The following is a 23,564-nucleotide window of genomic DNA, read 5'->3' as shown; positions in this document are numbered from 1 at the left end:
AGGTGTCGCTAATCAAAACACAGATCTGAGAATCACACACACACATATTTTCTCTTGAACGCTTTCTCTGGCTTCTACATAAAATTTCACAATTTGTGTGAGAACTTATTCAAGTAAATCACACCTGTGTGTTTCATATGAGAACAGGGATTGACACCACTTGTGTTTTCTCTCTCTCTCTGTGTATGTGTGTTCCAGACCACAAGAGTGTGTTCTCAATGCCAGAGAACGACCTGAAGCGAATCCTGTGGGTGCTGTCCCTCCCGGCCATCGTGATTCTCTACCTGACGATTCCAGACTGCAGGAGACGGTTCTGGAAAAAATGGTTCATGTTCACCTTCTTTATGTCCGCTGTCTGGATCTCAGCCTTCACATACGTACTGGTCTGGATGGTCACTATCGTAGGTAAATATATATATATATATACTACTGTTCAAAAGTTTGGGGTCACTTAGAAATGTCCTTGTTTTTGAAAGAAAAGCTCATTTTCGGTCCATTGAAATAACATCAAATTGATCAGAAATACGGTGTAGACATTGTTAATGTTGTAAATTATTATTGTAGCTGGAAACGGCAGATTTTATATACATAGGTGTACAGAGGCCCATTATCTACAACCATCACTCCTGTGTTCCAATGGCACATTGTGTTAGCTAATCTAATTTTAAAAGGCTAATTGATCATTAGAAAACTCTTTTGAAATTATGTTAGCACAGCTGAAAACTGTTGTTCTAATTAAAGAAGCAATACAACTGGCCTTCTTTAGACTATTTGATTACAGCCTCAAAATGACACTAGGTAAGTCAGGCTCCTTTACATCAGTGTTACTATTGTCTGACGTCAGACTGAGTGACGATTCCCTCTGCATTGTCTGACGTCAGACTGAGGGACGATTCCCTCTGCATTGTCTGACGTCAGACTGAGGGACGATTCCCTCTGCATTGTCTGGTTAAGGGACGAGCTTTGCGTAGGAGTGATGCCACCTGTCGGATATCAATGTCGTTTTCATCAATGCTTTTCACAATATATCCTCAATACACAATACATCCTTCATCAATATATTGCCTTAGGCCCTGTGTACACTCAGGTTGTACAACTGATGTACAGTACATTTGACACAATGTTTGAGTTTGTCTGAACCGTTGTTGTGTCGCCACAACAAGTGTGTAATTATTTCTGTGCAAATGTGTTGTACCTTAGTGGTATAACTTGTGTGTGTATGAGGTCTAAGTGCCTGCTTCCAGACTGCAGGTGTTATTGAGCAAAACATTTGCAATTTTTACATGAAAAGAAGGAATCACATTAGTTTAAACCATTTTCATGTTACTCAATCAGAGAGTTATGGAAGTCCAAACGAGGAGGTTTAGAATGTGTATGAGAACATGTCAGATGTTAGAGTCGAGTCACATGCTGATTCCTGGGATTCCAGAGCAGAGCTGGGTCCTACAGGCTTAGTGGCGCTCCAATGGCCCGGTGGCCAGACACTAGCCCAGCCAGCACCGGGTTTACACACATACACGCACACACGCATGGATACACACACACACGTGTGAACGCATGCACATATACAGACGCATGCAAATGAAGGCACACAAACGCAGGCACACTTAAACACATTAAACACAGACGCAGACACACTTAAACACATTAAACACAGACGCAGACACACTTAAACACATTAAACACAGACGCAGACACACTTAAACACATTAAACACAGACGCAGACACACTTAAACACATTAAACACAGACGCAGACACACTTAAACACATTAAACACAGACGCAGACACACTTAAACACATTAAACACAGACGCAGACACACTTAAACACATTAAACACAGACGCAGGTACACTTAAACACATTAAACACAGACGCAGGTTCACTTAAACACATTAAACACAGACGCAGACACACTTAAACACATTAAACACAGACGCAGACACACTTAAACACATTAAACACAGACGCAGGCACACTTAAACACATTAAACACATTAAACACATTAAACACATTAAACACAGACGCAGACACACTTAAACACATTAAACACAGACGCAGGTTCACTTAAACACATTAAACACAGACGCAGACACACTTAAACACATTAAACACAGACGCAGACACACTTAAACACATTAAACACAGACGCAGACACACTTAAACACATTAAACACAGACGCAGGTACACTTAAACACATTAAACACAGACGCAGACACACTTAAACACATTAAACACAGACGCAGACACACTTAAACACATTAAACACATTAAACACATTAAACACAGACGCAGACACACTTAAACACATTAAACACAGACGCAGACACACTTAAACACATTAAACACAGACGCAGACACACTTAAACACATTAAACACAGACGCAGACACACTTAAACACATTAAACACAGACGCAGACACACTTAAACACATTAAACACAGACGCAGACACACTTAAACACATTAAACACAGACGCAGACACACTTAAACACATTAAACACAGACGCAGACACACTTAAACACATTAAACACAGACGCAGGTACACTTAAACACATTAAACACATTAAACACATTAAACACAGACGCAGACACACTTAAACACATTAAACACAGACGCAGGTACACTTAAACACATTAAACACAGACGCAGACACACTTAAACACATTAAACACAGACGCAGACACACTTAAACACATTAAACACAGACGCAGACACACTTAAACACATTAAACACAGACGCAGACACACTTAAACACATTAAACACAGACGCAGACACACTTAAACACATTAAACACAGACGCAGACACACTTAAACACATTAAACACAGACGCAGACACACTTAAACACATTAAACACAGACGCAGGTTCACTTAAACACATTAAACACAGACGCAGACACACTTAAACACATTAAACACAGACGCAGGTACACTTAAACACATTAAACACAGACGCAGACACACTTAAACACATTAAACACAGACGCAGACACACTTAAACACATTAAACACAGACGCAGGTACACTTAAACACATTAAACACAGACGCAGACACACTTAAACACATTAAACACAGACGCAGACACACTTAAACACATTAAACACAGATGCAGACACACTTAAACACATTAAACACAGACGCAGACACACTTAAACACATTAAACACATTAAACACAGACGCAGACACACTTAAACACATTAAACACAGACGCAGACACACTTAAACACATTAAACACATTAAACAAAGACGCAGACACACTTAAACACATTAAACACATTAAACACAGACGCAGACACACTTAAACACATTAAACACAGACGCAGACACACTTAAACACATTAAACACAGACGCAGACACACTTAAACACATTAAACACAGACGCAGACACACTTAAACACATTAAACACAGACGCAGGTACACTTAAACACATTAAACACAGACGCAGACACACTTAAACACATTAAACACAGACGCAGGTACACTTAAACACATTAAACACAGACGCAGACACACTTAAACACATTAAACACAGACGCAGATACACTTAAACACATTAAACACAGACGCAGGTACACTTAAACACATTAAACACATTAAACACATTAAACACATTAAACACAGACGCAGGTACACTTAAACACATTAAACACAGACGCAGACACACTTAAACACATTAAACACAGACGCAGACACACTTAAACACATTAAACACAGACGCAGGTACACTTAAACACATTAAACACAGACGCAGGTTCACTTAAACACATTAAACACAGACGCAGACACACTTAAACACATTAAACACAGACGCAGACACACTTAAACACATTAAACACAGACGCAGACACACTTAAACACATTAAACACAGACGCAGACACACTTAAACACATTAAACACAGACGCAGGTACACTTAAACACATTAAACACAGACGCAGGTTCACTTAAACACATTAAACACAGACGCAGACACACTTAAACACATTAAACACAGACGCAGACACACTTAAACACATTAAACACAGACGCAGACACACTTAAACACATTAAACACAGACGCAGACACACTTAAACACATTAAACACAGACGCAGATACACTTAAACACATTAAACACAGACGCAGGTACACTTAAACACATTAAACACAGACGCAGACACACTTAAACACATTAAACACAGACGCAGACACACTTAAACACATTAAACACAGACGCAGACACACTTAAACACATTAAACACAGACGCAGGTACACTTAAACACATTAAACACATTAAACACAGACGCAGACACACTTAAACACATTAAACACAGACGCAGGTTCACTTAAACACATTAAACACAGACGCAGACACACTTAAACACATTAAACACAGACGCAGACACACTTAAACACATTAAACACAGACGCAGGTTCACTTAAACACATTAAACACAGACGCAGACACACTTAAACACATTAAACACAGACGCAGACACACTTAAACACATTAAACACATTAAACACAGACGCAGACACACTTAAACACATTAAACACAGACGCAGACACACTTAAACACATTAAACACATTAAACACAGACGCAGACACACTTAAACACATTAAACACAGACGCAGACACACTTAAACACATTAAACACAGACGCAGACACACTTAAACACATTAAACACAGACGCAGACACACTTAAACACATTAAACACAGACGCAGGCATGGACAGATGCACGTACACACACAATATGCACACATCCAGAACACGTGCACACACACACACACACAGACACACAGCAGTCAGATTACCGCCTGCTTCACCTCACACACTGCATGGCTGCCAGGAGACGTCATGTGAGCTTCGGGTGGGAGTAGCCTCTAGGCACAGATCTAGGATCAGCTATCCCCAAGCTTTACCATTACAGAGAAAAAACAAAGAACTGACCTTACATCAGTGTTGAGGACTGATGTTGTCATGTGACGTTAGTAGACATGAGAGTATAATGGGATTATTATGTTTTAACCTTCAGAACAGCTCACATGAGAGAGAGAGAGAGAGAGAGAGAGAGAGAGAGAGAGAGTTTTTTGAGTTTTTATAAAACCTTTATTTTTTACTCAAGTGTTAACATAAATAATGACACACTGCCTTTTCAGAAATGAAATAGCAAAATGTAATTCCTAAACAAAAATAAATACATAACATATACATTCAACTTATTTCAGCAGCAAAAAATAATTTCCCCTCCTCTACAAAACAAAGTGCTCCTTCGTAAGCCCACTTCTCCTCAAATAATAGGAGATCTTTTACAGCTGAAAAGAACTCAAAATCTACTTTTATTCTTGCTTTCACTAAACCTTTAAAAACACATCTTACATCCTGCCCATATCCCGTTTCTATCTTATGTTTCCTACTCAGAAAAATTGACATCTTAGCTTGTCCCAAAATAAAATTTAACATTTGACATTTTCTTTTCTGTTGTTTACTATATTGAAACCCCAAAATAAAAACAGTGTTATTGAAAAACTCCCCTACAGCTTTAAACAAAGATTCCAACATTTCCAATAGCGGTTTTATCCTCTCACACTCCATAAAACAGTGAAAAATGGTTTCTCTTATATTACAAAAAGGACATCCATCTCTAACATCTGAGTTAATAACAGATACAAAAGCATTAACTGCAATGATGCCATGTAAAACCCTCCATTGCATATCACCAGTACCCTTTTGTAACGGTGGTTTGTACAGTGCTCTCCATGCTGGCTTTACCTTGTCATCAATGCCCAATTTTACCCTCCATGGAGTATCTTTTCTATTTTTCAATTTATCTTTATTCAACACCTTGACACACCCCCTATACAATTCCTTCCCATTCACCTCATCCAAACCCACCTCCTCCAACCCTCTCAAATCCAGCAATAACGCCTTTCTTTCTGACTCTGGGATATTTGGTGTAATCCCTAGTTTTGGAAATGAGACGTCTTCATCTTGCACCTTCTTCTTGTGGCTACTAAGCATATCCCATTCTTCCGCTGACAGAGCCTTCCTACAGCTCCCCAGCATTTGTCCGACAATCCTTTCCGACCTCATCCCCAAATGTTCTGCCACCCTTCTTCCATCCATTAAGGCGGGCCCAGCCATGGCCATTAACTGTCTTAAGGTGATGATTTTCCCCTTCACCAGAATCTTGAAGAAATGTGGAACAGCTGCAGTTGTACAGTCCAGTCTCGCCCCATACACCAGAGGTTCCTCCAACAGCCAATGCACTGACTCCGCTGAAGTTCTTCTGGACACCTTCATTATGCTCCACACTCTGAGAAGGCCTCTATAAAACGGAGGTACTCCCTCCCTAGAAATCTGGCTACTATCAACCAGAAATAAAGCCTTCTTTAAACCTAATCCTCCAACCCTCTGTAATATAAGACCTGCCACCCCTCTCCACACCACATTTTCCGGTCCATAAAGCAGCCTTTGAATGAACTGAAACCGGAAAGCAGCAGCCCTACTAGCAAGATGTACAAGACCTTGTCCCCCCTCCTCTTTTGACAAATACAAAACACTTTGTGGAACCCAGTGATATTTATCCCAAAAGAAATCCACAATAATTGCCTGTATCTTAGCCAGAAGGCCAGATGGTGGTTCTAAAACTGACAACCGATGCCACAGTGCAGAGGCAATCACATTGTTAACTATAATAGTGCGCCCTCTATATGACATACGAGATAGTAACCAACGCCATCTCCTCATCCTCCCTTCCACCATTTCAACCACCCCACTCCAATTTTTTTCCATAGTCCCCTCATCTCCTAGATACACTCCAAGATACTTAAAACCTCCCTTACACCATTCTAGCCCCCCTGGCAAAGCCATGATCCCTCCAGACCATTCTCCAATCTGTAAAGCACAACTCTTTTCCCAATTTACCTTTGCAGAGGATATTCCCCTAAAACGATCAACCATTAGACTCAAGCTATCCACCTCCGCTTGATTTTTCACTAACACAACTACATCATCAGCATAGGCTGAAAGACGAATAGGAGGAATATCCTCTGAAAGGCACACCCCTGCAATGCGACTTCTAATGCTATTTAGTAGTGGCTCTATAGCAATAGCATATAACATCCCAGACATAGAACATCCCTGCCTAATACCTCTACACACTTTAAAAGGAGCACTCAAACCACCGTTAACTTTCAATACACTTTCAATGTCACCATATATCACCTTTATCATGGCAATAAAACCAGAGCTGAACCCAAACGCCTCAAACGTGTGCCATAAATATTGATGTTCAACTCGGTCAAATGCCTTTTCCTGATCAATTGAAATTAGACCAGCATCCAACCCAATAGCCCTAGAGACGTCCAAAAAATCACGAATCAGAGAAATGTTATCCCCTATCTGCCTGCCAGGAACACAGTAGGACTGATCCATATGTATGATTTGCCCCATCACCTCCCTCAGCCTGTTGGACAAAGCCTTTGACAATATCTTATAATCAGTACACAATAAAGCCACCGGCCTCCAGTTCTTCACCTCCCTCGGGTCACCCTTTTTGGGCAGTAGGGTGAGGACAGCCCTTCTGCAGCTTATTGGTAGTAACCCCCCGGTTAAACTATCATTAGCTACTTCTAACCAATCCTCTCCCAACATAGCCCAAAAAGACTTAAAAAAGTCAACGGGAAGCCCATCAATGCCTGGTGCCCTTCCATTTTCCATGCCTTTTAATGCAGTGTATAAATCCTGCAAAGACAATGGTTGCTCAAGCTCAACCTGAGCTTCTGCAGGCACCTTTGGGAGCCCATCAAAGAACTGCTGTGTCACTGTTTTGTCCTCTTTGTACTCACACTTGTAGAGCTCAGCATAGAACTCTACTGCCCTCTTTCTGATTTCACTAGGGCTAGTGAGCTCTTGTCCAACAGCTGATTTGAGACAATGAATAATTTTTCTTTGTCCATTCTTTTTCTCTAAACCAAAGAAAAATTTGGATTCGGCATCCATTTCAGATATGCCCTGAAATTTACTTCTCACCAGTGCCCCCTGTGCTCTGATACCCAGCAGATCTGCCAATGCAGCTTTTCTCCTCTTGAGGGCCTGAGTATGGCCTCGATCTCCTGTGGTCTCAACCAACGTCATGAGTTCCACTATTTCAATCTCTAGGGCTTTCATTGATCTGGTGATATCCTTGGTGACATTCCTCGTGTATTGATTACAAAATTGTTGAATCTGTATTTTCCCTATATCCCACCATTGTTGAAGGGATACAAAACTGGCCTTTTGAGCCCTCCACCTCTCCCAAAAAATACTGAAACATTTCCTGAAGTGAGCATCACTCAATAAAGTTATATTAAAATGCCAGTATGCGCTTTTAGGTTTTACATCGTTAATGAACACCACCTCTGTTATTAAACAATGATCAGAAAATCCCACTGGAGTTATCACACTTGATTTACAGACCTGAGATTGATGCTCAAAAACATAAAACCTATCTAACCTGGCCATAGAGATGATGTTCTCTCTCACATGCGCCCAGGTGTACTGCCTTGTTCCTTCATGTTGACTCCGCCAAATATCACACAGTTCATTTGTTACAATAAGGCGTTTTAAAAACGTCCTTGAGGCTATATGAGGTTCTTGGTGATTTCTATCTAAATCGCTAACTGTGCAGTTAAAATCCCCAGCAATAAACAAATAATCTTCTTTGTTACATTTCTCAATGGTATTTGATAATGTCTCTAAAAAACATACCCTCTCAACTGTCACCACTGGGGCATATACATTTATCAGACACATATTGATGTTTTCATACCTTGCTCTAACTTTTAATAACCTCCCCTCAACTACCTCTTCAACCTCATATGACAAAGGCAAAAACCCTTTTGAGAACAAGATAACCACACCCCCACTTTTTGAGTTTTTATGACTACACACCACTGTCCCCCCCCCACTCCTGTTGCCACATAACTTCATTTTCCAAATTACTATGCGTTTCTTGTAGAAAAATTATGTCACTTCCCTTTCCCCTCATTAACTCATACACCATGGCTCTTTTTTTAACATCTCTTGCCCCATTTACGTTTAAAGAAGAGATCTTAAAACTGCTCATGGATAAGAAAAAAATACAGAGGAAGATACAGCCACCACATCTCTTTACAGAGTTAAAACTGCAACTGAACTCTTTCATTTTCTTTAGAATTTGCATCACTTATTACTCTCGTGACCACTTTCTTGAGTCTAGCAATTTCAGGGCTTTTCAAACCTCCCCCTGTAATTTTTGACATCAGAAACTTTGCTGATTCAATAAACAATTCACGTTCAGGGAAAAAATCAGTTACATTGTAATCCTGCATATATTTCTTCCCTTTTGTCAACTTCAGAAATTGACGTATCTTCTCGATCCCATACCTCCCTTCCACCCCATCTATCTCACTATATTGTTGTGACGCGTCAGATGACTCACTCTCGCTATCCTCCCCAGAAGAAAACCCCATCTCTACAACCTGTTCATCTTCACCTGATTTATCCATCTCTACCTTTCTCTTAGAATTAGACCCTTCACCACCCCTTAAATTCTTCCTTTTACTCCTCGGTATTTTGAAAACATCCGCTTCTTTTTCCGTTATTTCAATCTCCTCTTGACCTCCAATTTCATTTTCCAGCACCACCTCAGCGACGGCAGTCGCAATCTCACCTAGTGTTTCCCCTCCCTCTTTGTTCTGATCTACCACAATTGCCCCCGTATCCACAATGCCTTCCTCTCCTACTTTTCCAACCACATCTGCCCACCTTCTCTCTTCCCCTACACCTGTAGTATTTTCATCCCTTCGCTGTGGTACGTTAGTTGCACCCGCACTAAAGCTACTACCAGGCTCAGCGCGTTCATTCTCGGGACAATTACGCACCAAATGCCCCTCTCTTCCACATCCAAAACATTTCATTGATTCAGTAGATGCATAAAAGACATAATCAAATCCATCAATCTTAAAACTAAACGCTAAATTCAGTTCATCTCCTTCCTTTTTTAAAATCATATGCACTTGTCTCCTATGAGACACGACATGTTTCAACAACGGAGATTTGCATCCAAAAAGAACCTTCTTTATTGTAGATACGATTTGACCATGGCGAGATAACTCTCGCTCTAACACTTCATCTCTAACAAATGGTGGCACGTTAGAAAGCATAACTTTCTTCGCAGGATTCATAAGCGGAAATACCGGCGTCTGTGTCTCCCGCAACACAACACCCCTCTCAACTATCTTATTCACCTTTTCAATTGAATCTAAGAATATCACTACAGCGCTATTCATCCTTGAGGCTGATTTAATGCTATCATACCCAATGATAGCACCCACAGCCAAGCTACATTCTTCCACTGAACACCCAGCCGCAGCAGGAATTTTTACTCCATGCCTCCGACTAAGTTTTTCAAACTCTACATTTCCGCGAGTGGCCATTGCAACCAGCCCCACCCGCTGGTTGTGCCCTCGCGAAAAACCAACCTCAAAGATCCCACCACCCCTATACGTGCTTAGTGATAGTTAAACAATATACCCTTAAAACAACTAAACTAATTAATATATATATATGTACATACCAAAACCCAAACCCTTTCTTATTGTGTTTCCTGTGTTTTATCTACCTGTATCCTGTGTGTTATATATACCTGTATCCTGTGTGTTATATATACCTGTATCCTGTGTGTTATATATACCTGAAGCCTTTCTTATTGTGTTTCCTGTGTTATATCTACCTGTATCCTGTGTGTTATCTCTAGCTGAAGCCTTTCTTATTGTGTTTCCTGTGTTATATATACCTGTATCCTGTGTGTTATATATACCTGTATCCTGTGTGTTTTATCTACCTGTATCCTGTGTGTTTTATATACCTGTATCCTGTGTGTTTTATATACCTGTATCCTGTGTGTTTTATCTACCTGTATCCTGTGTTTTATCTACCTGTATCCTGTGTGTTATGTCTACCTGAAGCCTTTCTTATTGTGTTTCCTGTGTTTTATCTACCTGTATCCTGTGTGTTTTATCTACCTGTATCCTGTGTGTTTTATCTACCTGTTTCCTGTGTGTTTTATCTACCTGTATCCTGTGTGTTTTATCTACCTGTATCCTGTGTTTTATCTACCTGTATCCTGTGTGTTATGTCTACCTGAAGCCTTTCTTATTGTGTTTCCTGTGTTTTATCTACCTGTATCCTGTGTGTTTTATCTACCTGTATCCTGTGTTATATATACCTGTATCCTGTGTGTTTTATCTACCTGTATCCTGTGTTTTATATATACCTGAAGCCTTTCTTATTGTGTTTCCTGTGTTTTATCTACCTGTATCCTGTGTGTTTTCTACCTGTATCCTGTGTGTTTTATATACCTGTATCCTGTGTGTTTTATCTACCTGTATCCTGTGTGTTATATATACCTGAAGCCTTTCTTATTGTGTTTCCTGTGTTTTATCTACCTGTATCCTGTGTGTTTTATCTACCTGTATCCTGTGTGTTTTATATACCTGTATCCTGTGTGTTATGTCTACCTGAAGCCTTTCTTATTGTGTTTCCTGTGTTTTATCTACCTGTATCCTGTGTGTTTTATCTACCTGTATCCTGTGTGTTTTATATACCTGTATCCTGTGTGTTATGTCTCCCTGAAGCCTTTCTTATTGTGTTTCCTGTGTTTTATCTACCTGTATCCTGTGTGTTTTATCTACCTGTATCCTGTGTGTTTTATCTACCTGTATCCTGTGTGTTTTATATACCTGTATCCTGTGTGTTTTATCTACCTGTATCCTGTGTGTTTTATATACCTGTATCCTGTGTGTTTTATATACCTGTATCCTGTGTGTTTTATATACCTGTATCCTGTGTGTTATATATACCTGTATCCTGTGTGTGTTATCTACCTGTATCCTGTGTGTTTTATCTACCTGTATCCTGTGTGTTATATATACCTGTATCCTGTGTGTTATATATACCTGTATCCTGTGTGTTATATATACCTGAAGCCTTTCTTATTGTGTTTCCTGTGTTATATCTACCTGTATCCTGTGTGTTATCTCTAGCTGAAGCCTTTCTTATTGTGTTTCCTGTGTTATATATACCTGTATCCTGTGTGTTTTATCTACCTGTATCCTGTGTGTTTTATATACCTGTATCCTGTGTGTTTTATATACCTGTATCCTGTGTGTTTTATCTACCTGTATCCTGTGTTTTATCTACCTGTATCCTGTGTGTTATGTCTACCTGAAGCCTTTCTTATTGTGTTTCCTGTGTTTTATCTACCTGTATCCTGTGTGTTTTATCTACCTGTATCCTGTGTGTTTTATCTACCTGTTTCCTGTGTGTTTTATCTACCTGTATCCTGTGTGTTTTATCTACCTGTATCCTGTGTTTTATCTACCTGTATCCTGTGTGTTATGTCTACCTGAAGCCTTTCTTATTGTGTTTCCTGTGTTTTATCTACCTGTATCCTGTGTGTTTTATCTACCTGTATCCTGTGTTATATATACCTGTATCCTGTGTGTTTTATCTACCTGTATCCTGTGTTTTATATATACCTGAAGCCTTTCTTATTGTGTTTCCTGTGTTTTATCTACCTGTATCCTGTGTGTTTTCTACCTGTATCCTGTGTGTTTTATATACCTGTATCCTGTGTGTTTTATCTACCTGTATCCTGTGTGTTATATATACCTGAAGCCTTTCTTATTGTGTTTCCTGTGTTTTATCTACCTGTATCCTGTGTGTTTTATCTACCTGTATCCTGTGTGTTTTATATACCTGTATCCTGTGTGTTATGTCTACCTGAAGCCTTTCTTATTGTGTTTCCTGTGTTTTATCTACCTGTATCCTGTGTGTTTTATCTACCTGTATCCTGTGTGTTTTATATACCTGTATCCTGTGTGTTATGTCTCCCTGAAGCCTTTCTTATTGTGTTTCCTGTGTTTTATCTACCTGTATCCTGTGTGTTTTATCTACCTGTATCCTGTGTGTTTTATCTACCTGTATCCTGTGTGTTTTATATACCTGTATCCTGTGTGTTTTATCTACCTGTATCCTGTGTGTTTTATATACCTGTATCCTGTGTGTTTTATATACCTGTATCCTGTGTGTTTTATCTACCTGTATCCTGTGTGTTTTATATACCTGTATCCTGTGTGTTTTATCTACCTGTATCCTGTGTGTTTTATATACCTGTATCCTGTGTGTTTTATATACCTGTATCCTGTGTGTTATCTCTACCTGCATCCTGTGTGTTTTATATACCTGTATCCTGTGTGTTTTATCTACCTGTATCCTGTGTGTTTTATCTACCTGTATCCTGTGTGTTATGTCTACCTGAAGCCTTTCTTATTGTGTTTCCTGTGTTGTATCTACCTGTATCCTGTGTGTTTTATCTACCTGTATCCTGTGTGTTTTATCTACCTGTATCCTGTGTATTTTATATACCTGTATCCTGTGTGTTTTATCTACCTGTATCCTGTGTGTTTTATATACCTGTATCCTGTGTGTTTTATATACCTGTATCCTGTGTGTTTTATCTACCTGTATCCTGTGTGTTTTATATACCTGTATCCTGTGTGTTTTATATACCTGTATCCTGTGTGTTATATCTACCTGAAGCCTTTCTTATTGTGTTTCCTGTGTTATATCTACCTGTATCCTGTGTGTTATATATACCTGTATCCTGTGTGTTTTATCTACCTGTATCCTGTGTGTTTTATCTACCTGTATCCTGTGTGTTTTATCTACCTGTATCCTGTGTGTTTTATCTACCTGTATCCTGTGTGTTATCTACCTGTATCCTGTGTGTTTTATCTACCTGTATCCTGTGTGTTTTATCTACCTGTATCCTGTGTGTTTTATCTACCTGCATCCTGTGTGTTATATCTACCTGAAGCCTTTCTTATTGTGTTTCCTGTGTTTTATCTACCTGCATCCTGTGTGTTTTATATACATGTATCCTGTGTTTTATCTACCTGTATCCTGTGTGTTTTATCTACCTGTATCCTGTGTGTTTTATCTACCTGTATCCTGTGTGTTTTATATACCTGTATCCTGTGTGTTTTATATACCTGTATCCTGTGTGTTTTATCTACCTGTATCCTGTGTGTTTTATATACCTGTATCCTGTGTTTTATCTACCTGTATCCTGTGTGTTTTATCTACCTGTATCCTGTGTGTTATGTCTACCTGAAGCCTTTCTTATTGTGTTTCCTGTGTTTTATCTACCTGTATCCTGTGTGTTTTATCTACCTGTATCCTGTGTGTTATGTCTACCTGAAGCCTTTCTTATTGTGTTTCCTGTGTTTTATCTACCTGTATCCTGTGTTATATATACCTGTATCCTGTGTGTTATGTCTACCTGAAGCCTTTCTTATTGTGTTTCCTGTGTTTTATCTACCTGTATCCTGTGTTATATATACCTGTATCCTGTGTGTTATGTCTACCTGAAGCCTTTCTTATTGTGTTTCCTGTGTTTTCTCTACCTGTATCCTGTGTGTTTTATCTACCTGTATCCTGTGTGTTTTATCTACCTGTATCCTGTGTGTTATGTCTACCTGAAGCCTTTCTTATTGTGTTTCCTGTGTTTTATCTACCTGCATCCTGTGTGTTTTATATACATGTATCCTGTGTTTTATCTACCTGTATCCTGTGTGTTTTATCTACCTGTATCCTGTGTGTTTTATCTACCTGTATCCTGTGTGTTATATATACCTGAAGCCTTTCTTATTGTGTTTCCTGTGTTTTATCTACCTGTATCCTGTGTGTTTTATCTACCTGTATCCTGTGTGTTTTATCTACCTGTATCCTGTGTGTTTTATATACCTGTATCCTGTGTGTTTTATCTACCTGTATCCTGTGTGTTTTATATACCTGTATCCTGTGTGTTTTATATACCTGTATCCTGTGTGTTTTATCTACCTGTATCCTGTGTGTTTTATATACCTGTATCCTGTGTTTTATCTACCTGTATCCTGTGTGTTTTATCTACCTGTATCCTGTGTGTTATGTCTACCTGAAGCCTTTCTTATTGTGTTTCCTGTGTTTTATCTACCTGTATCCTGTGTGTTTTATCTACCTGTATCCTGTGTGTTATGTCTACCTGTATCCTGTGTGTTTTATCTACCTGCATCCTGTGTGTTATGTCTACCTGAAACCTGTGTGTTTTATCTACCTGTATCCTGTGTGTTTTATATACCTGTATCCTGTGTGTTTTATCTACCTGTATCCTGTGTGTTTTATATACCTGTATCCTGTGTGTTTTATCTACCTGTATCCTGTGTGTTTTATCTACCTGTATCCTGTGTGTTATGTCTACCTGAAGCCTTTCTTATTGTGTTTCCTGTGTTTTATCTACCTGTATCCTGTGTGTTTTATCTACCTGTATCCTGTGTGTTTTATATACCTGTATCCTGTGTGTTTTATCTACCTGTATCCTGTGTGTTTTATATACCTGTATCCTGTGTTTTATCTACCTGTATCCTGTGTGTTTTATCTACCTGTATCCTGTGTGTTATGTCTACCTGAAGCCTTTCTTATTGTGTTTCCTGTGTTTTATCTACCTGTATCCTGTGTGTTTTATCTACCTGTATCCTGTGTGTTATGTCTACCTGAAGCCTTTCTTATTGTGTTTCCTGTGTTTTATCTACCTGTATCCTGTGTTATATATACCTGTATCCTGTGTGTTATGTCTACCTGAAGCCTTTCTTATTGTGTTTCCTGTGTTTTATCTACCTGTATCCTGTGTTATATATACCTGTATCCTGTGTGTTATGTCTACCTGAAGCCTTTCTTATTGTGTTTCCTGTGTTTTCTCTACCTGTATCCTGTGTGTTTTATCTACCTGTATCCTGTGTGTTATGTCTACGTGAAGCCTTTCTTATTGTGTTTCCTGTGTTTTATCTACCTGCATCCTGTGTGTTTTATATACATGTATCCTGTGTTTTATCTACCTGTATCCTGTGTGTTTTATCTACCTGTATCCTGTGTGTTTTATCTACCTGTATCCTGTGTGTTATATATACCTGAAGCCTTTCTTATTGTGTTTCCTGTGTTTTATCTACCTGTATCCTGTGTGTTTTATCTACCTGTATCCTGTGTGTTTTATCTACCTGTATCCTGTGTGTTTTATATACCTGTATCCTGTGTGTTTTATCTACCTGTATCCTGTGTGTTTTATATACCTGTATCCTGTGTGTTTTATATACCTGTATCCTGTGTGTTTTATATACCTGTATCCTGTGTTTTATCTACCTGTATCCTGTGTGTTTTATCTACCTGTATCCTGTGTGTTATGTCTACCTGAAGCCTTTCTTATTGTGTTTCCTGTGTTATATATACCTGTATCCTGTGTGTTATATATACCTGTATCCTGTGTGTTTTATCTACCTGTATCCTGTGTGTTTTATATACCTGTATCCTGTGTGTTTTATATACCTGTATCCTGTGTGTTTTATCTACCTGTATCCTGTGTTTTATCTACCTGTATCCTGTGTGTTATGTCTACCTGAAGCCTTTCTTATTGTGTTTCCTGTGTTTTATCTACCTGTATCCTGTGTGTTTTATCTACCTGTATCCTGTGTGTTTTATCTACCTGTTTCCTGTGTGTTTTATCTACCTGTATCCTGTGTGTTTTATCTACCTGTATCCTGTGTTTTATCTACCTGTATCCTGTGTGTTATGTCTACCTGAAGCCTTTCTTATTGTGTTTCCTGTGTTTTATCTACCTGTATCCTGTGTGTTTTATCTACCTGTATCCTGTGTTATATATACCTGTATCCTGTGTGTTTTATCTACCTGTATCCTGTGTTTTATATATACCTGAAGCCTTTCTTATTGTGTTTCCTGTGTTTTATCTACCTGTATCCTGTGTGTTTTCTACCTGTATCCTGTGTGTTTTATATACCTGTATCCTGTGTGTTTTATCTACCTGTATCCTGTGTGTTATATATACCTGAAGCCTTTCTTATTGTGTTTCCTGTGTTTTATCTACCTGTATCCTGTGTGTTTTATCTACCTGTATCCTGTGTGTTTTATATACCTGTATCCTGTGTGTTATGTCTACCTGAAGCCTTTCTTATTGTGTTTCCTGTGTTTTATCTACCTGTATCCTGTGTGTTTTATCTACCTGTATCCTGTGTGTTTTATATACCTGTATCCTGTGTGTTATGTCTCCCTGAAGCCTTTCTTATTGTGTTTCCTGTGTTTTATCTACCTGTATCCTGTGTGTTTTATCTACCTGTATCCTGTGTGTTTTATCTACCTGTATCCTGTGTGTTTTATATACCTGTATCCTGTGTGTTTTATCTACCTGTATCCTGTGTGTTTTATATACCTGTATCCTGTGTGTTTTATATACCTGTATCCTGTGTGTTTTATCTACCTGTATCCTGTGTGTTTTATATACCTGTATCCTGTGTGTTTTATCTACCTGTATCCTGTGTGTTTTATATACCTGTATCCTGTGTGTTTTATATACCTGTATCCTGTGTGTTATCTCTACCTGCATCCTGTGTGTTTTATATACCTGTATCCTGTGTGTTTTATCTACCTGTATCCTGTGTGTTTTATCTACCTGTATCCTGTGTGTTATGTCTACCTGAAGCCTTTCTTATTGTGTTTCCTGTGTTGTATCTACCTGTATCCTGTGTGTTTTATCTACCTGTATCCTGTGTGTTTTATCTACCTGTATCCTGTGTATTTTATATACCTGTATCCTGTGTGTTTTATCTACCTGTATCCTGTGTGTTTTATATACCTGTATCCTGTGTGTTTTATATACCTGTATCCTGTGTGTTTTATCTACCTGTATCCTGTGTGTTTTATATACCTGTATCCTGTGTGTTTTATATACCTGTATCCTGTGTGTTATATCTACCTGAAGCCTTTCTTATTGTGTTTCCTGTGTTATATCTACCTGTATCCTGTGTGTTATATATACCTGTATCCTGTGTGTTTTATCTACCTGTATCCTGTGTGTTTTATCTACCTGTATCCTGTGTGTTTTATCTACCTGTATCCTGTGTGTTTTATCTACCTGTATCCTGTGTGTTATCTACCTGTATCCTGTGTGTTTTATCTACCTGTATCCTGTGTGTTTTATCTACCTGTATCCTGTGTGTTTTATCTACCTGCATCCTGTGTGTTATATCTACCTGAAGCCTTTCTTATTGTGTTTCCTGTGTTTTATGTACCTGCATCCTGTGTGTTTTATATACATGTATCCTGTGTTTTATCTACCTGTATCCTGTGTGTTTTATCTACCTGTATCCTGTGTGTTTTATCTACCTGTATCCTGTGTGTTTTATATACCTGTATCCTGTGTGTTTTATATACCTGTATCCTGTGTGTTTTATCTACCTGTATCCTGTGTGTTTTATATACCTGTATCCTGTGTTTTATCTACCTGTATCCTGTGTGTTTTATCTACCTGTATCCTGTGTGTTATGTCTACCTGAAGCCTTTCTTATTGTGTTTCCTGTGTTTTATCTACCTGTATCCTGTGTGTTTTATCTACCTGTATCCTGTGTGTTATGTCTACCTGAAGCCTTTCTTATTGTGTTTCCTGTGTTTTATCTACCTGTATCCTGTGTTATATATACCTGTATCCTGTGTGTTATGTCTACCTGAAGCCTTTCTTATTGTGTTTCCTGTGTTTTATCTACCTGTATCCTGTGTTATATATACCTGTATCCTGTGTGTTATGTCTACCTGAAGCCTTTCTTATTGTGTTTCCTGTGTTTTCTCTACCTGTATCCTGTGTGTTTTATCTACCTGTATCCTGTGTGTTTTATCTACCTGTATCCTGTGTGTTATGTCTACCTGAAGCCTTTCTTATTGTGTTTCCTGTGTTTTATCTACCTGCATCCTGTGTGTTTTATATACATGTATCCTGTGTTTTATCTACCTGTATCCTGTGTGTTTTATCTACCTGTATCCTGTGTGTTTTATCTACCTGTATCCTGTGTGTTATATATACCTGAAGCCTTTCTTATTGTGTTTCCTGTGTTTTATCTACCTGTATCCTGTGTGTTTTATCTACCTGTATCCTGTGTGTTTTATCTACCTGTATCCTGTGTGTTTTATATACCTGTATCCTGTGTGTTTTATCTACCTGTATCCTGTGTGTTTTATATACCTGTATCCTGCGTGTTTTATATACCTGTATCCTGTGTGTTTTATCTACCTGTATCCTGTGTGTTTTATATACCTGTATCCTGTGTTTTATCTACCTGTATCCTGTGTGTTTTATCTACCTGTATCCTGTGTGTTATGTCTACCTGAAGCCTTTCTTATTGTGTTTCCTGTGTTTTATCTACCTGTATCCTGTGTGTTTTATCTACCTGTATCCTGTGTGTTATGTCTACCTGTATCCTGTGTGTTTTATCTACCTGCATCCTGTGTGTTATGTCTACCTGAAACCTGTGTGTTTTATCTACCTGTATCCTGTGTGTTTTATATACCTGTATCCTGTGTGTTTTATCTACCTGTATCCTGTGTGTTTTATATACCTGTATCCTGTGTGTTTTATCTACCTGTATCCTGTGTGTTTTATCTACCTGTATCCTGTGTGTTATGTCTACCTGAAGCCTTTCTTATTGTGTTTCCTGTGTTTTATCTACCTGTATCCTGTGTGTTTTATCTACCTGTATCCTGTGTGTTTTATATACCTGTATCCTGTGTGTTTTATCTACCTGTATCCTGTGTGTTTTATATACCTGTATCTTGTGTTTTATCTACCTGTATCCTGTGTGTTTTATCTACCTGTATCCTGTGTGTTATGTCTACCTGAAGCCTTTCTTATTGTGTTTCCTGTGTTTTATCTACCTGTATCCTGTGTGTTTTATCTACCTGTATCCTGTGTGTTATGTCTACCTGAAGCCTTTCTTATTGTGTTTCCTGTGTTTTATCTACCTGTATCCTGTGTTATATATACCTGTATCCTGTGTGTTATGTCTACCTGAAGCCTTTCTTATTGTGTTTCCTGTGTTTTATCTACCTGTATCCTGTGTTATATATACCTGTATCCTGTGTGTTATGTCTACCTGAAGCCTTTCTTATTGTGTTTCCTGTGTTTTCTCTACCTGTATCCTGTGTGTTTTATCTACCTGTATCCTGTGTGTTATGTCTACCTGAAGCCTTTCTTATTGTGTTTCCTGTGTTTTATCTACCTGCATCCTGTGTGTTTTATATACATGTATCCTGTGTTTTATCTACCTGTATCCTGTGTGTTTTATCTACCTGTATCCTGTGTGTTTTATCTACCTGTATCCTGTGTGTTATATATACCTGAAGCCTTTCTTATTGTGTTTCCTGTGTTTTATCTACCTGTATCCTGTGTGTTTTATCTACCTGTATCCTGTGTGTTTTATCTACCTGTATCCTGTGTGTTTTATATACCTGTATCCTGTGTGTTTTATCTACCTGTATCCTGTGTGTTTTATATACCTGTATCCTGTGTGTTTTATATACCTGTATCCTGTGTGTTTTATCTACCTGTATCCTGTGTGTTTTATATACCTGTATCCTGTGTTTTATCTACCTGTATCCTGTGTGTTTTATCTACCTGTATCCTGTGTGTTATGTCTACCTGAAGCCTTTCTTATTGTGTTTCCTGTGTTTTATCTACCTGTATCCTGTGTGTTTTATCTACCTGTATCCTGTGTGTTATGTCTACCTGAAGCCTTTCTTATTGTGTTTCCTGTGTTTTATCTACCTGTATCCTGTGTTATATATACCTGTATCCTGTGTGTTATGTCTACCTGAAGCCTTTCTTATTGTGTTTCCTGTGTTTTCTCTACCTGTATCCTGTGTGTTATATATACCTGTATCCTGTGTTATATATACCTGTATCCTGTGTGTTTTATCTACCTGTATCCTGTGTTATATATACCTGTATCCTGTGTGTTATGTCTACCTGAAGCCTTTCTTATTGTGTTTCCTGTGTTTTATCTACCTGTATCCTGTGTTATATATACCTGTATCCTGTGTGTTATGTCTACCTGAAGCCTTTCTTATTGTGTTTCCTGTGTTTTATCTACCTATATCCTGTGTGTTTTATCTACCTGTGTCCTGTGTGTTTTATCTACCTGTATCCTGTGTGTTTTATCTACCTGTATCCTGTGTGTTTTATCTACCTGTATCCTGTGTGTTTTATATACCTGTATCCTGTGTTTTATCTACCTGTATCCTGTGTGTTTTATCTACCTGTATCCTGTGTTTTATATACCTGTATCCTGTGTTTTATCTACCTGTATCCTGTGTGTTTTATATACCTGTATCCTGTGTTTTATCTACCTGTATCCTGTGTGTTTTATCTACCTGTATCCTGTGTTTTATATACCTGTATCCTGTGTTTTATATACCTGTATCCTGTGTGTTTTATATACCTGTATCCTGTGTGTTTTATCTACCTGTATCCTGTGTGTTTTATCTACCTGTATCCTGTGTGTTTTATCTACCTGTATCCTGTGTGTTATGTCTACCTGAAGCCTTTCTTATTGTGTTTCCTGTGTTTTATCTACCCGTATCCTGTGTGTTTTATCTACCTGTATCCTGTGTGTTTTATATACCTGTATCCTGTGTGTTTTATCTACCTGTATCCTGTGTGTTTTATCTACCTGTATCCTGTGTGTTTTATATACCTGTATCCTGTGTGTTTTATCTACCTGTATCCTGTGTGTTTTATATACCTGCATCCTGTGTGTTTTATATACCTGTATCCTGTGTGTTTTATCTACCTCTATCCTGTGTGTTTTATATACCTGTATCCTGTGTGTTTTATCTACCTGTATCCTGTGTGTTATGTCTACCTGAAGCCTTTCTTATTGTGTTTCCTGTGTTTTATCTACCCGTATCCTGTGTGTTTTATCTACCTGTATCCTGTGTTTTATATACCTGTATCCTGTGTGTTTTATCTACCTGTATCCTGTGTGTTTTATATACCTGTATCCTGTGTGTTTTATATACCTGTATCCTGTGTGTTTTATCTACCTGTATCCTGTGTGTTTTATATACCTGTATCCTGTGTTTTATCTACCTGTATCCTGTGTGTTTTATCTACCTGTATCCTGTGTGTTATGTCTACCTGAAGCCTTTCTTATTGTGTTTCCTGTGTTTTATCTACCTGTATCCTGTGTGTTTTATCTACCTGTATCCTGTGTGTTATGTCTACCTGTATCCTGTGTGTTTTATCTACCTGCATCCTGTGTGTTATGTCTACCTGAAACCTGTGTGTTTTATCTACCTGTATCCTGTGTGTTTTATATACCTGTATCCTGTGTGTTTTATCTACCTGTATCCTGTGTGTTTTATATACCTGTATCCTGTGTGTTTTATCTACCTGTATCCTGTGTGTTTTATCTACCTGTATCCTGTGTGTTATGTCTACCTGAAGCCTTTCTTCTTGTGTTTCCTGTGTTTTATCTACCTGTATCCTGTGTGTTTTATCTACCTGTATCCTGTGTGTTTTATATACCTGTATCCTGTGTGTTTTATCTACCTGTATCCTGTGTGTTTTATATACCTGTATCCTGTGTTTTATCTACCTGTATCCTGTGTGTTTTATCTACCTGTATCCTGTGTGTTATGTCTACCTGAAGCCTTTCTTATTGTGTTTCCTGTGTTTTATCTACCTGTATCCTGTGTGTTTTATCTACCTGTATCCTGTGTGTTATGTCTACCTGAAGCCTTTCTTATTGTGTTTCCTGTGTTTTATCTACCTGTATCCTGTGTTATATATACCTGTATCCTGTGTGTTATGTCTACCTGAAGCCTTTCTTATTGTGTTTCCTGTGTTTTATCTACCTGTATCCTGTGTTATATATACCTGTATCCTGTGTGTTATGTCTACCTGAAGCCTTTCTTATTGTGTTTCCTGTGTTTTCTCTACCTGTATCCTGTGTGTTTTATCTACCTGTATCCTGTGTGTTATGTCTACCTGAAGCCTTTCTTATTGTGTTTCCTGTGTTTTATCTACCTGCATCCTGTGTGTTTTATATACATGTATCCTGTGTTTTATCTACCTGTATCCTGTGTGTTTTATCTACCTGTATCCTGTGTGTTTTATCTACCTGTATCCTGTGTGTTATATATACCTGAAGCCTTTCTTATTGTGTTTCCTGTGTTTTATCTACCTGTATCCTGTGTGTTTTATCTACCTGTATCCTGTGTGTTTTATCTACCTGTATCCTGTGTGTTTTATATACCTGTATCCTGTGTGTTTTATCTACCTGTATCCTGTGTGTTTTATATACCTGTATCCTGTGTGTTTTATATACCTGTATCCTGTGTGTTTTATCTACCTGTATCCTGTGTGTTTTATATACCTGTATCCTGTGTTTTATCTACCTGTATCCTGTGTGTTTTATCTACCTGTATCCTGTGTGTTATGTCTACCTGAAGCCTTTCTTATTGTGTTTCCTGTGTTTTATCTACCTGTATCCTGTGTGTTTTATCTACCTGTATCCTGTGTGTTATGTCTACCTGAAGCCTTTCTTATTGTGTTTCCTGTGTTTTATCTACCTGTATCCTGTGTTATATATACCTGTATCCTGTGTGTT

The 23,564-nt window shown here is 38.4% G+C and overlaps 1 protein-coding gene across 1 annotated transcript in view; it reads left to right on the top strand.

Annotated features, from left to right (window-relative positions):
* Positions 1–23,564, top strand: part of LOC110511230 (sodium/potassium/calcium exchanger 5) — a 37,040-nt gene that overhangs the window by 8,377 nt on the left and 5,099 nt on the right. The window contains exon 7 of the mRNA XM_036981075.1: positions 199–405. Coding sequence (XP_036836970.1) covers positions 199–405 — 207 coding nt within the window. The remainder of the gene's footprint in view (positions 1–198; positions 406–23,564) is intronic.

Source organism: Oncorhynchus mykiss, chromosome 6 (assembly GCF_013265735.2).
Source record: "Oncorhynchus mykiss isolate Arlee chromosome 6, USDA_OmykA_1.1, whole genome shotgun sequence".
Taxonomy (NCBI): Eukaryota; Metazoa; Chordata; class Actinopteri; order Salmoniformes; family Salmonidae; genus Oncorhynchus; species Oncorhynchus mykiss.
Note: the sequence above shows the minus strand (reverse complement) of the source record. Positions and strands in the feature narration are given on the sequence as shown.